The 15,291-nt window shown below is 34.2% G+C and overlaps 1 protein-coding gene across 5 annotated transcripts in view; it reads right to left on the bottom strand.

Annotated features, from left to right (window-relative positions):
• LOC135164365 (serine/threonine-protein kinase tricornered) overlaps positions 1–14,707 on the bottom strand; it is a 31,204-nt gene extending 16,497 nt beyond the window's left edge. Inside the window, exons 1-2 of one of the 5 annotated variants that reach the window (XM_064124632.1) lie at positions 14,066–14,707; positions 10,438–10,571 (exon numbers count right to left, since the gene is read on the bottom strand). In XM_064124632.1, the coding sequence (XP_063980702.1) occupies positions 10,438–10,571; positions 14,066–14,067 (136 nt within the window). In that variant the 5' untranslated portion in view covers positions 14,068–14,707. Of the gene's footprint in view, positions 1–4,970; positions 5,456–10,437; positions 10,572–14,065 lie in introns of those variants that run through there. The other 4 variants (XM_064124634.1, XM_064124631.1, XM_064124630.1 and 1 more) reach the window with 4 other exon arrangements.
• Between the last annotated feature and the right edge of the window lie 584 nt (positions 14,708–15,291).

The following is a 15,291-nucleotide window of genomic DNA, read 5'->3' on the forward strand; positions in this document are numbered from 1 at the left end:
ATGATTTGTCTTTGCTGTATTATGAAACATTACCCTTTGGTAAATTCGAAGATTGAGAAAGCCTGAGAAAAAAACTTTTTTGTCACTGCTGCTACGTTCAGCCCATTGGAGTTTACATTTCAAACTGTTTATCAAAAATTAATTTATAGTTGGATTGAATAGGTCTTTGTACGATTTGTATTTCTTTTATTCTGGTGTTTCCAGTTGAGATTGGAAAACATTTTTATGGGTGAAAATTCTGAGAAGTTTGGGGTATGATGTGTATGGTCCTTTTTGTTAGGTCTAAACAGAGGTGCATGAGTGGGACTAATTGTTATTGGAAATGGGATAATTGTAAATGATTTATATATGTAAATCCCGTTTTATTCTTTTATTTTATACTTTGGAAAGGCACAACCTAAAGACTAAAGGGATACGACACCCTGGACCTGATGTCTCTCATCAACAATGGTCCCACTCATGCACCTCTGTTTAGATCCAAGACAACAGAACACACCCATCCTGCCCCAAACTTCCTAAAATTTTCTCTCATAAAAATGTTTACCCAATCTCAAGTGGAAACACCAGAATAAAAAAAATACAAATCGTAAAAAGACCTATTCAATCCATCTGTAAATTAATTTTTGATAAACATTCGAAATGTAAGCTCCAATAATTGTTAATGTGAGTCATCAGGTCCAGGGTGTTGTGGCCTTTTAATCTTTTTAGCAAGTACCTTTGAGGAAACGAACCAGAGCAGTTGTGCCTTTCGAAAGTATAAAATAAAAGAGAATAAAATAACATTGACACGTTTGAATCATCATGACTATCTTATTTCTAATACAGCCCATGTCAAAAAGTGCTTTTTCGTGTACTTGTAAACGAATAGTCAAAACTTGTAAACGAAAAATGGCACAGTTTGCCACTCCCTGAACGTAACACCATTAACAAAAAGTATAGTTCGGATATACGTGCCACGAGGTGTTTTAACTGATGTAATTGGCAGCCAATGTCATACTCGTTACCACCCCGTCGCACTGGTATCGTAATGTACTACTTTTTGCGTTCGAATTATTGGAAATATTTTTGACATCAACTCGAACAATTGACCTGTTGTAAACCTCTCGGGGAATAACGGAAAACACCCGGGTTGTTTATGACCTAAACGGCCCAACACGTGGACAATCCCACAGAGAAAAGGGCCTTCTTCTCTTAGGAGCAGACCTCTCACCCTGAACGAACCAAGGGTAGGGCAAGAGACGCTCAAACGGTTTCTCGGGAAAATCACATCGGATCGTGAACCCAGCTAGAATTATTATTATTATTATTATTATTATTATTATTATTAATCCTTGACTAGAAAGTAAATGTGTAAAACTGAATAAAGATCTAGACGTGAAATTAAATCGAAGGTGATCATTATTTAGATTAGAATAGAATGGAATCTTTCTAACTTAGTTAAAGTTACGAACATGTATGTACAGAGAAGTGTAGATATTTTGGATTTAAGAATTTGGGTTTTCTTGATATATTCAGGGATTAATCAATTATATGTTTGTATTTATAGCCTTTTTCAAGGAATTTATCGAATGTTACTACGCATTCTTTATTCAGGTCTTTTAAAACTGTTTGACTTTGATATGTTGGAGTTGATCCGAGGGGTTGAAGACTATAGATCACAGAATCTCGTTGCTGTTCGTAAAGAGGATAATACCAGGGGACATGATCGAGATCTTCATCTCAATGATCACATCTACTGATGGAAAATCCAGGAAAGAAGAAAATAGAAACTCAATTTTGAGATTTAAAAATTCAAATCCTATTTCTAATATAATAAACTATAATATATTATTATTAGATGATATATATATATAATTTGATATGCATTGCTTAACTGTGGGCCCGAAAAAGCTGATGGCCAACGTTACATACTTTCTATTAAAGGGACTCCATCATATTTGAAATCGTAATTTTTTCCTCAATTTAATTATCGTGTCTGTTTTTCAAAAAAAAAGTTAAAAAATTAGAACTTAATACGGTATCTCATGGGAAAGTTGGAATTTTCCTGTAATCAAATATTAAAATCTGAATTTTTAATCGTTTGACGTAGAAAAAGTCAAGGAATTTTTTGACGCTTCGTAAAAACGTCTCATTTGTTTATACGAAGGAACTGTTAAGAGAAATGTCAATTTGTGACGAAATTCAATTTAGATAGTACTGAGTATGTATGAATTTTTTCAAATTTTATTCACATAATTATTTGGAAAATTTGACAATTGAAAATAATATTCTAAAGCCGCCTATCCGCTCGATGAAATATCGACCTGGGGGCAGAGCTACTTTAAGTTACAAAATAGTATCAAGATGATAACGTCAGTATTAAATATTTACTAAAACCATCGAGTGATTAGCTGTAATAAAATACAGATGTAATGCATCATCCGAGAACGTCATCAAGCTACAAAATACCACCATAGTCAGATAATTTTGATAGTCTGGTAAATGTTATCTTTCTCCCGCCTTTTCTACAAGTATTCTGTTTTCTTTGGTTATCTGATACACTAAACCAACGCCGATTTGAAAAGACAAAGCAGCAATTTATGTCGCCAGCTGTTGAAATGCTTTCTAACGTATGACCTCGAGTAAGTTTTTACCCGATCGAATTTTCACCTTTCCTCCTACTCGAGTCAGCTGTACACACACCACAATACTAGCCAGGATCATCAATGCCATCATGAATGTACTACTAGCTAGACCTCTCATTTCGTTGTCACCTGATTTATGTGTCCCATTTTACCCTTGACATCAAGAACTGCGAGGACGTTCGTCAAGATCATATAAATATCGATGATCTCACAGAAAAAATAGACTGTAAAATACGAAATTTAAAACGTAATGCAGGAGATTTTTGAGCACGAAAATTACGATTATGAAAAGGCAGATTATGTCTCAAAAAATTCAATTACAAGTTTGTAAACGTAATTTGCGATTTTTAAAAGGAAAATGACAATTTCAAAACGTAAATTACAATGTGGGAAAACGTAAATTACGAGGTCGGATCTCGTAATTCAATTTTTTTGAGATGTAATTTAAGTTTTGAAAATCGTAATCGTAATTATTGAGAGTGTGTGTTATGTATGGACAAAAATTAATTGTCTGTCCATAGCTGTGTTTAGTCCGTGTCAGTATTTTATATTTTTCCTCAGAAGAGTGCGAGAATGTTTTGAAGTTTTAATAAACAGAACCAGAGAAGGAACAGAAACGAATGAATAAACAAGAGCCTTTTGTCAAATGGGTCCAGAGTGTGAAAACTCTGGTCACTAAGAGTCAGTTACTCTGGAGACATCATAGGAGAAAAATATACCGTCTGCGTGCGATAAATAAAAAATTAAAGTTCATAGTCAAATCGTTTTCACATTATTTAAATAATCCCTATCAATAATCAATTAGTAATCGTTCAGGTGCTGAAAAATCTTGTAAATTATGTTTTACATCGCCCATTTTACGATCAGTTTTTTCGGCGTAAAAGGAAATCGAGAACAGAACTGAAGAAAATCTGAATCGTCTGGTCAGCGAAAACCTGAGGAATGTCAATTCATTTACAAATTAATGATTACTGAGTTAATGTTTACTGAGCTCGACGTATAATATTGAGGATATGATTTTTGTACATTTTTTTATTCAACTGCCTCTCCCACCAGCATTTTCATGTTCAATTTTCTTTTTATTTCTTTCTGAACTTCAGTTCTTCTATGATCTTACTCAGATGAGCTAATTCCCAGACATATTCTGAACTGGATTACACTACGATCATAAATTTATGAATCGTGATACGTTAAGAATAATTTTTCAAATGCATATTATCTTCATTCCATCGCCTTCATAAGTTTACATTTCTTCTGATATAATTATTCACCAACATCATTTACTCTCGCGAAGGGTAAAAAACCTCACAAGGGCTGTTACTTACACAGCTCTATCCTCATGTTGGTATTTTACCGACCGGATAGACTTCTTTTAAATATTTTCAGTCGCGGAATTTTTAACTAATTGCATGACTAGAATTCGAAAAAACCCACCCGCAGTCAGTATTATGTAAATTAAATTTCGGATAATATTCATATTTTTTAAAACATTTCCTTCTTATAAATAAATAAGAGAATAAAATCTCAAAAAAATCGTTCATTTTTTACGTCCAATGATAAAAAATTTTGATTGTATTCTTCGAATGCAACGAAAATATTGAAAATATTTTTTTTCGAAAAACAGAAACGATAATTAAATTTAAAACAAAATACAATTTCAAATGTAATCGATTCATCCAAAAAATTTGAGTAGTTTTCCATAATCTGCGAAAGTACTAAAACAGTATAGCAACTTTAAAAATTCTATTAAAAAAAAACAATAAAAGTAAAAAAATTATCTTGCGTAACGGATAAGCAAAAAATCTGTTCTCAGCAGCACGTCGACATTATCAATTGGGTTTAGCTATATTCACTTAAAACGTCTTCTTATATAGATTGCGAAGCGGCGTTGGTTCAGTGCATTTCCGATAAACATCGATTATTCAAAATATAAATTGCGTTTCCGTCAATGATATTCATCTATACGGCACCTCCTCATTCATAAACCTAAATCTAAAATACAACATGAGCCACAATCTACGAAATGAAAAACTATAAATCAATAAGAATCTACCCTACCCGTAGCCAATAATAATCTTTTCAATAAATGTTTTCTAATATTATTGTATCCAGCGGTATCGAGGTGATCAGATAAATACGTAGACTTAGAAGGCTCCAACGAGTCCCCCTTATTTAACATAAACACAAACAATGATTTCATAGGACGAAGCAACAGAGTTCCTTCATCAGTTGACAAATATTCTTTTAGCTTTGTAATCAGCCTAGAGTCCCCTAGAGAGATTTGTAGACGACAGACCTTTCTTCGTGCCATTTTTAAATAAAAGAAAATTAGTAAAGTAAATTTACTATATTTTATACTCAATTAAATCCCATTTCCCACAAGCGGAGTAAACCGCCCGGTTCCAACGCTTAAAATAATTTTTAAAAAAATCTAAACGTCACTGATCCACTATCACAAACAAAAATTAACTTTCTATCCCTCTCGAAAGGTTCAGTCACTTCACAAATTCACGTGCACTTGCGCGAGACGAGCTTCACCGATGCGGGTTTACAACGCTTTCTCGATTTTCACACCGAAAAATTCAAATTTCTCATTTTCCTCAGCAACACATTCACCAAAAAGCCTCTAAATCAACAAAACACCAAAAATACCGTGACCTAATCAACGAGACGAGACATCCAGAGAATTAAAACAATATTATTGATTCAGTGTATCACATTACAGTTACATTAAAAACCGATAATTTTTAATTATATCGAATGAATTGTAAATTAAATTTCTCATACACTGAGCACGAACATCGACGTCTGCTACTTCACTGACGAGTGCAGAGTAACTAACATTAGGAGGTCTACTAGTCAACAACGAGCACTGAAGGAAATCTACTTATCGCCTCAGACACAATACCCACCAGGAAACTTATCGCTATGCCTTTTCCATTCATTTTTTTTTCTCGTTCCACTGTACTCACAAAGCTATCATTCCTGTATTTTTCAACATCACATTTTGTCACTTCTCCCATTTTCATGATTGTCCTCCCACATATATAAACATTGCGTGTTCTCGTAAATGGAGTAATAATCTCTGAAAATACTGAGTGTCAGAAGAGAGAGAATTAATAATCTCTTACGCAACAACTAAAATTAATTAGCCACTTCAGGCCCGGTTGGAATTATTTGAAAATGGATACATAACCTCAAACTGCCATTACAGATTGCAACGAAAATAATTGTTGATTGGTATCACACCCAATTAGTGCAGTTGATTTATTGTTGGTGGTGATTATGTTTGATTCTAGTGAAACCATTATTTCAACAGTTTATTTATGTTAGTAATTTATGATCACGTGACTCTTTCTGACAAAGTCTTAATGATCTTGAGAGTCCATGAGGTACCTAGAGATTTATTTCAAAGTAAGTGGTAAATATATTTTCACAAAAGTTTGTTAATACTAGTTGTTAAGATGTGCATGCATATATTGTAGATAAGAGTGTAAATATTCAGTAAAAAGTGGTTGAAAAAAATTGTGTGCTCTCTGTTTCTCTTTGTGTTTATCTCTGCTTCTGTTTTCCTGACAAAACTTTTCCTCAGAATAGTGAATTCACCGGTGTTGAAATTCCTCAAATAAAAGGAGACCTATGGTGGTTCATTTCTTTGGCATATCTAGATCTATGCTTTCAATCGCTCGTATCGTCTTATCATTTATTTCGGGACGCCTAGGGCATCGGGCAAGAAAAAATTTTGACTCTCAATGTTCATCTCCAAAACCGACTCGAGTCGGTATCTACATATCTACATACATATACACAACACAACTCTCTCTACACTAGTTCTCGAATGATTTTTAATAATTATCTGGAGCAGAAGACAATTAGAATATTGGCCTTAGTTCGACTGTATTAATCGTGTATGCCCTTTTTAATGGTACAAATTTCATAGTTTTCGAGTCGATAGTTAAGAAAATACGCGCATAGTAATGGTCCCATAATCACATTCTCACGATTTGATATTTAAAAATTTTCAGGATCAGTTCCTGGTGTTGGTGGCACTGATGCACTCGAATGGGAGCCTCAGATGTACAGTGGATTTGATTGTGTTGCCAACATTCAAAGAAATAAAATGGAAATTCAACTCTAGTCAATTGAATTGAAAATTTAATTTAAACAAGTTCATAAAAATTTAGTTTTGATTTTGAAACAATTGATGGAATCTGCTGGAAAAGGTAAAAATAAGTTTTTGTAAAAAATGGGGCAACCAAAATTTTTGTGTAGTGCTTCGCCCTGATAATTTTTGAAAAATCAATAGACATAAAAGAAAGTGTCAAACAAAAGTTCTGTATGATGCAAAAAATGGTTGAAGGAAAACCAAGGTTCTTGACGCGGATTGGAAAACGAGTGAATATCCGCCAGGTGTGGTAGTCCGAGCTTGAACAATGGACTAAACCGTTGTTTGTAGTCCTTGCCAAGAAATGATCTGCCTCGATCCCCCCACTCCTTCGATCTCCCTTCAACTTAACTTCTCCCACCACTCGGAGACACAATCAACCTTTCCTGGTGACAGTTAAACTCTACACGGAGAGAAATGTTCAATAAAAATAACGTATCTTTTTCGTAATTCGGGGGCAAAGCAGTTGTAGGAAATTTTATGAAACTATCACGGGATTTTTACTGAAAGTTCCATAACTTTTATTTGAATTGTCTATGAAAAATTACTTCGCTATTTGTAAATATTATAAATACTGAGTGTTTTTCCGAATCAAAAACCTGGTTGAACAATGAAAGAGCACCCGATGCGCAATCAGAAGGTCCTGGGGATCGAATCCCGATCTGGACTATTCATTTTTTCAATAAAATTTTCTTGTAAAATTATATCGACACAGAGAGAAAATTTCTTTAAAAATTACGTGCCTGTTCCGTAATCTGCCAGTCAAAACAATATTCAGTAAAATCCACGAAGCAGTTACGCAGTTTTTCACCGCACGTTCTATGTTTCACTGAAACGTTTTGAACTTTTTCCTGAGAGTTCACTGAAAAAGTGCGTAAGTTCCATAATTTTTACTGAATATTATCTTAACTGTCAGATTACAGAATAAGCACATAATTAAAAAAAATTTTTTTCTCCTTCGAGAATAATCCTAGTTCCCTTTCTACCCAATCCAAAAATTCTCCAGAATTGTCTTTGACATAACAACATGCGAAAAACTATACCAAATTTCCCGTCTTACATGTGCAAAATGTAAAACGCTTCACGATTTTGCGTGTCTCTATTACCGTATATTTATATAATGCTATCATTTTTTGTTATATTGTGTCCACTAACGCTTTATCCGATAATATTTTGTTTAAAAAGATTTTCTCCAGTATTAATTTCTTTAAAACTCCACATATGACCAATTAGGCCGCTAACAAACCAGGTTTTTGTCGTCTTGTAACACCTATCACACCTCAACATATTTTCTCCAGTAAAATTTTCGCATAATACTCTATCCCGTAATATTTAAAGGTGTAACCTTTTCTACTGAATATTTATTCCATTTAGAATTGCTGCTTTATGCGGTCTGGCATTGTCATGCAGGAGAACTGGGCGGGATGTTGACGTGTCCATCTCTCGATATACTGTTCTAGAAACTCTTTGTCCCATTGGTCATTCATTACACGAATTTCGTTGTACGATTTTCAAAGCATATGCATCTGTATAACGACCAAGATCTTCCCCTTATGTAATTCTTGTTGTGATAATGGTTCAACTCGAGCATCTGACTCCACCCACGAACGTCTTTGGTGGTTCTGAAGAGATTGGTAGCATTCAGTATATAATAACTGTCGTCCGAAGAGATAATACAATACCAGATAGTCATTCAGAGTGGATTCAGCGATGTCGCATTAAACATTTTTTTAATTGTCACTTGACTCGTAGGTCACCGAAAGGGCCAATCGACTGATGAGGCTTAAGTATTATATCAGGATAAGATGAAAGATGAAGTCGTATGTGAAGAGATAAACTGGGTGGCAAGATCACTGGTACCTACTCTACGTATTTACAATGATAGTTCTTCCATTGTCTCTTCTACCTCCAATATGCTGGTTCAAATTGGTCGACACATCACCGGCTGATGTTATACCTTTCAAAGTTGAAAAGAGCGTAATGATTTGTATATTATACTTTTTATTCAACGCATTGAGACCGACTGATTTCACTATCAAAGGACGGGCAATACAGAATAATTTAGTAGAGCATAAAATTAAAATAAGAATTGCTGCTCATACTCAGAAACTGACGTCTTCAATTCAGCTGTCGTAATAAAAATCAACAGCTTATTACCCACATCGCGCAAAATGACTTCAACATTTGTAGGATCTCGGTGTGGAATAGTTTCTATCTAGGGTTTCCATAGTCCCATTTATGAGACAAACAAAATGGTTACGAACTTATGAAATTAGTTGATAGAACTAATGATGGTCCAAATGTGGTTTCCAACCTTGGACTGAGGAGCTTTACCGAAGCTTGATTCAATTATTTAATATAAGATGGTCAGTTATTTTTGAGATTGCTGATGCTAAATGAATGCAAACTCTCCTTTCTTAATGTTAAACCGTTCAAACCTCTAGTTTTGGTAATTTAAGAATATCCAATTAATTTCCTCAAAATAACCTTCTTGCAGTTTTCCAAATTTTGAAAATAAACCGCAAATTAAAAAAAAATCAAAGCAAATGAATCGGCAGTAAAAAATAAAAATGAATTACGACTAAACCGGAAGTTCAGATATCAATCAAAGGTGGACAGAGCTCATTGTTCACGTTAAAATTTGCGAAAAAAGAATCGACTTTCCCTTGCGTCAAGTTTTACTTTTGGTGAAGTCATGAAAACTCTTGAATTAAAAATTTAGGAAATCTTTTCTAAATGAATGTATTGAGAGTGCAAGGTATGTGTGGACAAAAATTAATCGTCTGTCTATAGCTGTGTTTAGTCCATGTCAGTATTTTATAGTTTTTCTCAGAACAGTTCAGGAATATTTTTTTTTTTATTATTATCAAACAGTTTTCAACCTGGTCGGTTTAATTTGTATACAAATGGTAGGATACAAGAAGGTTATATTGCTTAAATTCTTATCGAACATTTTTCTAGAAATTCACTAATGATCATAATAGATTTTTTCTCTAGTCTGGCCAAAAATTCCCCAGAATAATACGGTGGAAAAACTTTTGGTCGCGTAATTTTTTAATCATTATTTGTCTAGCAGTTTAGGAATATTTAGAATAGTTTTAAGAAAAAGAACCAGAGGAGGAACAGAATGGAATGAATAAACAAGAGCCTTTTGTTAAATGAGAAAACTTTGATCACTAACAGTGAGTTGCTCTGGAGACATCATAAGAAAAAGATATACCTTTTGCGTGCGATAATAAAAATTTAAATTTAAATCCAAATCGTTTGATATTATTTAGTAAATCCCTGTCCATAATCCAATATAATGTACAATAATTTTTATAAATTTCAGGTTGAACTAAAAAAGTGTGTTTAAGATTTTTCAAGGACGTAAGTGTGTTAGGGTTCAAAAAGAACGTACGTCCATGTGAGGTTTGTATTAGGAGCACATTTTCAAAAATATCTCCACCATTGTTTATAGCATTGAGAAGCAAGATTCATAAAATCAATCCTTTTTTCGTGTAGGACGTTATGTCCAGGCGGAGATAAAACCTAACATCCAGTCTTGAACTAGTCTTACAACTTGAGGATTAACCAAGCTTAGATCATGGTCAATTCCCAACTGGTTTTAAAGTCGATGGCCTGTTGAAAAAAAGTCAAAATATTTACCGTCTTGGTGAAGATTGTTTGCATTTACATTTGAATGTGTCGTTAGCGAGGACGGTGTGTCATCCTCGGCAACTCCCATTATCGCTGTAGATGTTTGACGATGTTGCGTCTCTAGCTCTGTGACTTCCTCGCACCTGTATCAAACATTGGATATTACTAAAAGTTCAGGGTAGAATCAATGGCTAATGAATTTTACAACAGAATATGGAAGGGTAGAGGATATGGGGTCGGTTATTGGCCGCTGGTGGTGGCCCAATATTGGTCGTATGGTGACGAAACACAAAAGCAGTGCTTATCGGGTGCTAGATATCATAGATAGCAGATACATTGAGTCTAATGTTCACTGTTGAATCATATATTTATTTTCGTTTCTCAATGGAAACTTATTTTTATTTTACTCCCAGTGGAATCACTATTTCAATTGATTCAATTTGTAAATTCACAGATACACAAATAAGTGTTAAGGGGTTACTCTCATGTGATCACTTCGAAAAATCGATTTTTTTTAAATATTTTGACAGTAAAAGCTATTGAAAACATGCTGTGAAAAATTCAGACCTAAATTCATAGTATTTGATAAGTTACAGCTCATAGTCGCCGACGTGTCGTAAGCGACTGTCTACCAGGCTTTAAACTTTAAACGTATTTTTCTCGAATCATCATTTTCTGAAACTGTCATGGTCCTAGAAAAAAAAGTATTCAACCGATTGCGTTAAAGTTTACATATGTTCTTTTACTCATTTATAGTTATCGTCCCTACCAGAATTGTTTATTTTCGAAGATATTTTCATATTTTTTTTAAACGATTTTTAACGAAAAAGAACAAGATTTTCGTGATTTTTTTTGAAGTTCGATATATTTTTTTTTTTTTAATGAAATTGATTATAGTTGGTAGGGACGATAGCCGCAGATCTACTGAATAATAATCCATTCGATTTTTTTATCTCAGACAACATGAACAGCCGCTATCACCTTGACCAGTGAACTATCTTTTTTTGTTGGAGACTACTTTGACTTAAAAAAAATATATGTTAAAAATGTAAAAAACGAAAAAAAAAATTTTTGTACATTTCAAAATACAAATGAAAATATATTAAAAAATTAAAATGATTGAATTTTGTTGTCGCATAAAAAAAAAATTTCCTAAAAAGTGGTAAAATGTATGCGTTCACATGAGAGTAACCCCTTAATAGTTTCTGAGGAGAAGTTTACTTGAAAGTAATTGTACCCACGTCTACAAACTATTATCGCAAAAACATCCTGAAATACCCAGGAGGAAGTCTGATTTCTAGATTTACCCATGAAAAACACTGTTTTCTGAGTCCTGCACATCAAGAAAATCACCTTTTCCGAGGCCTGATAAAGAAAATTGTGCAAGTGACATCATAAAATCCACATATCACCCTCCTGATTGGCTCAGATACCAAGTCTCCACGGGGGGAAGGATGATCTATTTTCCACTGCTGGGCTTGAAATGTGCTACAGAAGGTGAAACCACTGAGCGCGCCCGTGGAAGGAGACTAGAGTCGTTGAAGAGAAAGGGAGGAAGGGTGATACTCTCGTCAGTTGTACAAGAACACGGATTACTTCAGTATTCTACGATCTCCGGGAAACGAATGAAAAATATTGGAATTTTTTAGCACCAGAAAATAAGAATTGATAACGTTGTATCGAAAAATTGTTGGGCCGATCAGTGATATTCTGTCAGATGATTAGTACATCAGACTCCTTCAGAACATCAACTAACCACTAATCTAACTGACAACTCAACTTCACTCAACTATCTTATAGAAGCAAGGATAATAATAATGATGTAGGTTTATCAAGTGACAAATTTGCAAAGTACAAATTTCTGAGAAAATCAGAGAGAAAACCAGATTCAATTTACGACCCGGATGTACTTCTTCCTGCAGATTCTGTTGTTTGTTTGTATTGGGAGTATCCTGCAGATTCTGTTGTTTGTTTGTATTGGTATTGGTTTGTATTTGGTATGTGTGGACAAAAGAAATAATCGTATGTCCATAACTGTTTTCAGTTCATGTCCGTATTTTATAGTTTAGCTCAGAACAGGATCGAAATGTGTAGAATGGTTTGAATAAACAGAAACAGAGAGGAAGGAATGAACAAGGGCCTATTGTCAATTGGGCCCAGAGTGTGAAAATTTTGGTCGCAAAGTCAGTTGATCTCGAGAGGTCATAGGAGAAAGATAGACTTTCTGTGTGCGGTAAATAAAAGTTAAAGTTCGTCTTCGAATTGTTTTCATATTATTTAACAAGTCCACTTGGTTTTCCATTTGATTTTTCAAATGTTGATTCTTTAAAAAGGGGTAACAGCTCACGCTGATTTTTTGTCACTGCAGGATTCCCAAAAATCATAAAATATGTATTTTTTTAAGTAAAAAAAATTCCTAACGTTTTCAAGGAGCCTTTTTAATAAATATTCCGAAAGACGTGAATGGAGGGAGAAATTAGGACCACGACCAGCGGTGGCTATTCAACGTTAATGTGAAAGGAGGGATGAAAAGCCAAATCTTTTAATATTTCGCACGGAGGTTATCAATCAAAACAAGGTTCTTTAACACAATTTTTCCGAAAGTTTTATTTTTTAAGCCCACTTTTATGATCAACAAATGAGCACTTCCTACGAAAAACTTGATTGGAAATTACACTGCCATTTAGCTGTTACTTCAAGCGGTTCATGTTTTCAACTGTTTCTCGGAAAAACCTCTTGGAGTAACGGCTGATCGGCAATATAATTTTCAATCGAGTTTTTTATCGCGAAAGTTCATTACTTCACGATAAAATTAGGGTTTAAAGATTCAGAAATTTTTTCAATTTTTTTCGAAGAGTTTTTGTGATTAATCAATTATTTGCGAGGTAGTGAAAGATGTGACATGTCAGCATCTCTTCCACTTTTTCCTCTATTTGTTTATGTCTCAATACGGATGAAAAAAGCTGTTTGCAAACGTTCGCTGCTGTTTTTAATTTTAAAAAATATATGTACAATTTTTGGAGGTGCCAGTGATAAAATGACATGGCTTTAGAGATAAAAAATGAAATTAAAAACGATGTAGATAACGTTCAGAAAGTACTGTCCCCACGTCTTAATGAAATTAAATAAACAATGGATTATATATTGTAAAAAAAAATAATGTAGGAGGTAATCATCAAAATGCATATTGCTAAATGTTTAACAAAAAAAACGAATTTCTTTCACTATCACCAACTAAATGTTCATACGAGAAAGGAAGACTATAATTTAAAATCACTTGAGTTTATTGGATTTAAATAACATCAGAACGTAATGATTATATTGAAAAAAGGTCACAGCTACTCCAATTGCCCGATACGCATGACCTTGAACATTTTCAACCCGCATTAGAACCCAATTTGGTAAAACGAATTATATCTAAAGATTACAAACTATTATAGTCATGACATAGAAAAAATAAATCAATAAAAATTAATATTTCAATGTGTAAATACTTAAATGTACGAACAAACACCCACAACTTTCCTCGGATTTTAATAAGCTACAATATGACCCAACTGAATTCCTAGTAACGCAACCCCCAGTACAGAGCCATCACACACCTGACGTTTTTTTTCTAATCACTGATTATACTCACATCTTATGATGCCAAGACAATGATTGACAACATCCGAGTTCCTTGTTTAATTCTTTTCTAAGACAAGAGAATGATTTGATCCCTCGGATATCCAAACTGGCGTCCCTTTGTTCAGTAAATTATACTGACTTTTCTTTGTAATTCACACTACTTCACTTGCACTAGGGTTCACTAAGCGACCTGGCTGCAGCCGTTGAAGGGAAAAATTAATGGGAACCGAGTGAAAAAATCATTACTCCAATTGATAGAAAATTATTTTTCAGTTTGGACAATAAACACTCAGCGAACAGAATTAACCATTTGCTTCAGAGGTGTCATCGAGGATTCCAGGGTGGATTGTGGTGCAATTGTAGTCTTGACAGAAGCAAAGGATGAACAGACAGAGCAACAATGTTCCGTGCACAAATAAAAAATAGTTTGTGGTTATCGTTGTGTCGAACTTTTCGCGAGTCAGAGATTGTACATATCCAGCGTCTCACTGGTTACACAGTCAGAAATCATCTATTGGATGATAGTCATGTAATTGAATTGATTGCACAGCCAAGAACTCAGTGTTTTTGGCAATTACGAAGGCGATTTAGCACCATCACTCGACCAAGCTCACTAGATATTCAGGTTGGAACAAGAGTTGAAGGGGGTGATCTTCAGGCCCTGTGTATGTATTTTTCATTCAACGGAAAAAGTTCACAGCGGTGTCGCATGAACTAATGTGGAGTACATAGCTGTACATAAAACAGGTCGCGAGTATGCGTTTGGTGGTACTGTGGAATTACCATTGCTGACTGGAATTAAAGACGAATTTGTAAAATTCATTCGCTGCTCTTGATTGAGATTAAGGAATGAGACCACTGTCATTTATTCAGAATTTAATTGTTCGTCGAATTACTGGCGTTGATTTAATTCTTTTACCATAATTACAGGAGAAAATAGTACATTTTGAGTCCAGCTATGGAGAACGGATCATTGTTCCCCACATGGTGAGGCAAATTTATCAGAGATTAACGAACTGTTTGGTAATCGTCTTGTGTTTAAAAATTACCGTATGGTTCAGTCAAATTTGTCAAGTGACTAGTGAAAATTATCTATTCGAAAAAATAACCTGACGTGTTGCGTGTTTGTTTTTTGATATTTTTTATAGAGATATACTAAAGTAATTGAAATACCTTTTATGCAGATTTTATAATTAACTAGCTGAAATTTTATTTTGCAGACCGGTAGGTTCTACT

Source organism: Diachasmimorpha longicaudata, chromosome 7 (genome assembly GCF_034640455.1).
Source record: "Diachasmimorpha longicaudata isolate KC_UGA_2023 chromosome 7, iyDiaLong2, whole genome shotgun sequence".
NCBI lineage: Eukaryota > Metazoa > Arthropoda > Insecta > Hymenoptera > Braconidae > Diachasmimorpha > Diachasmimorpha longicaudata.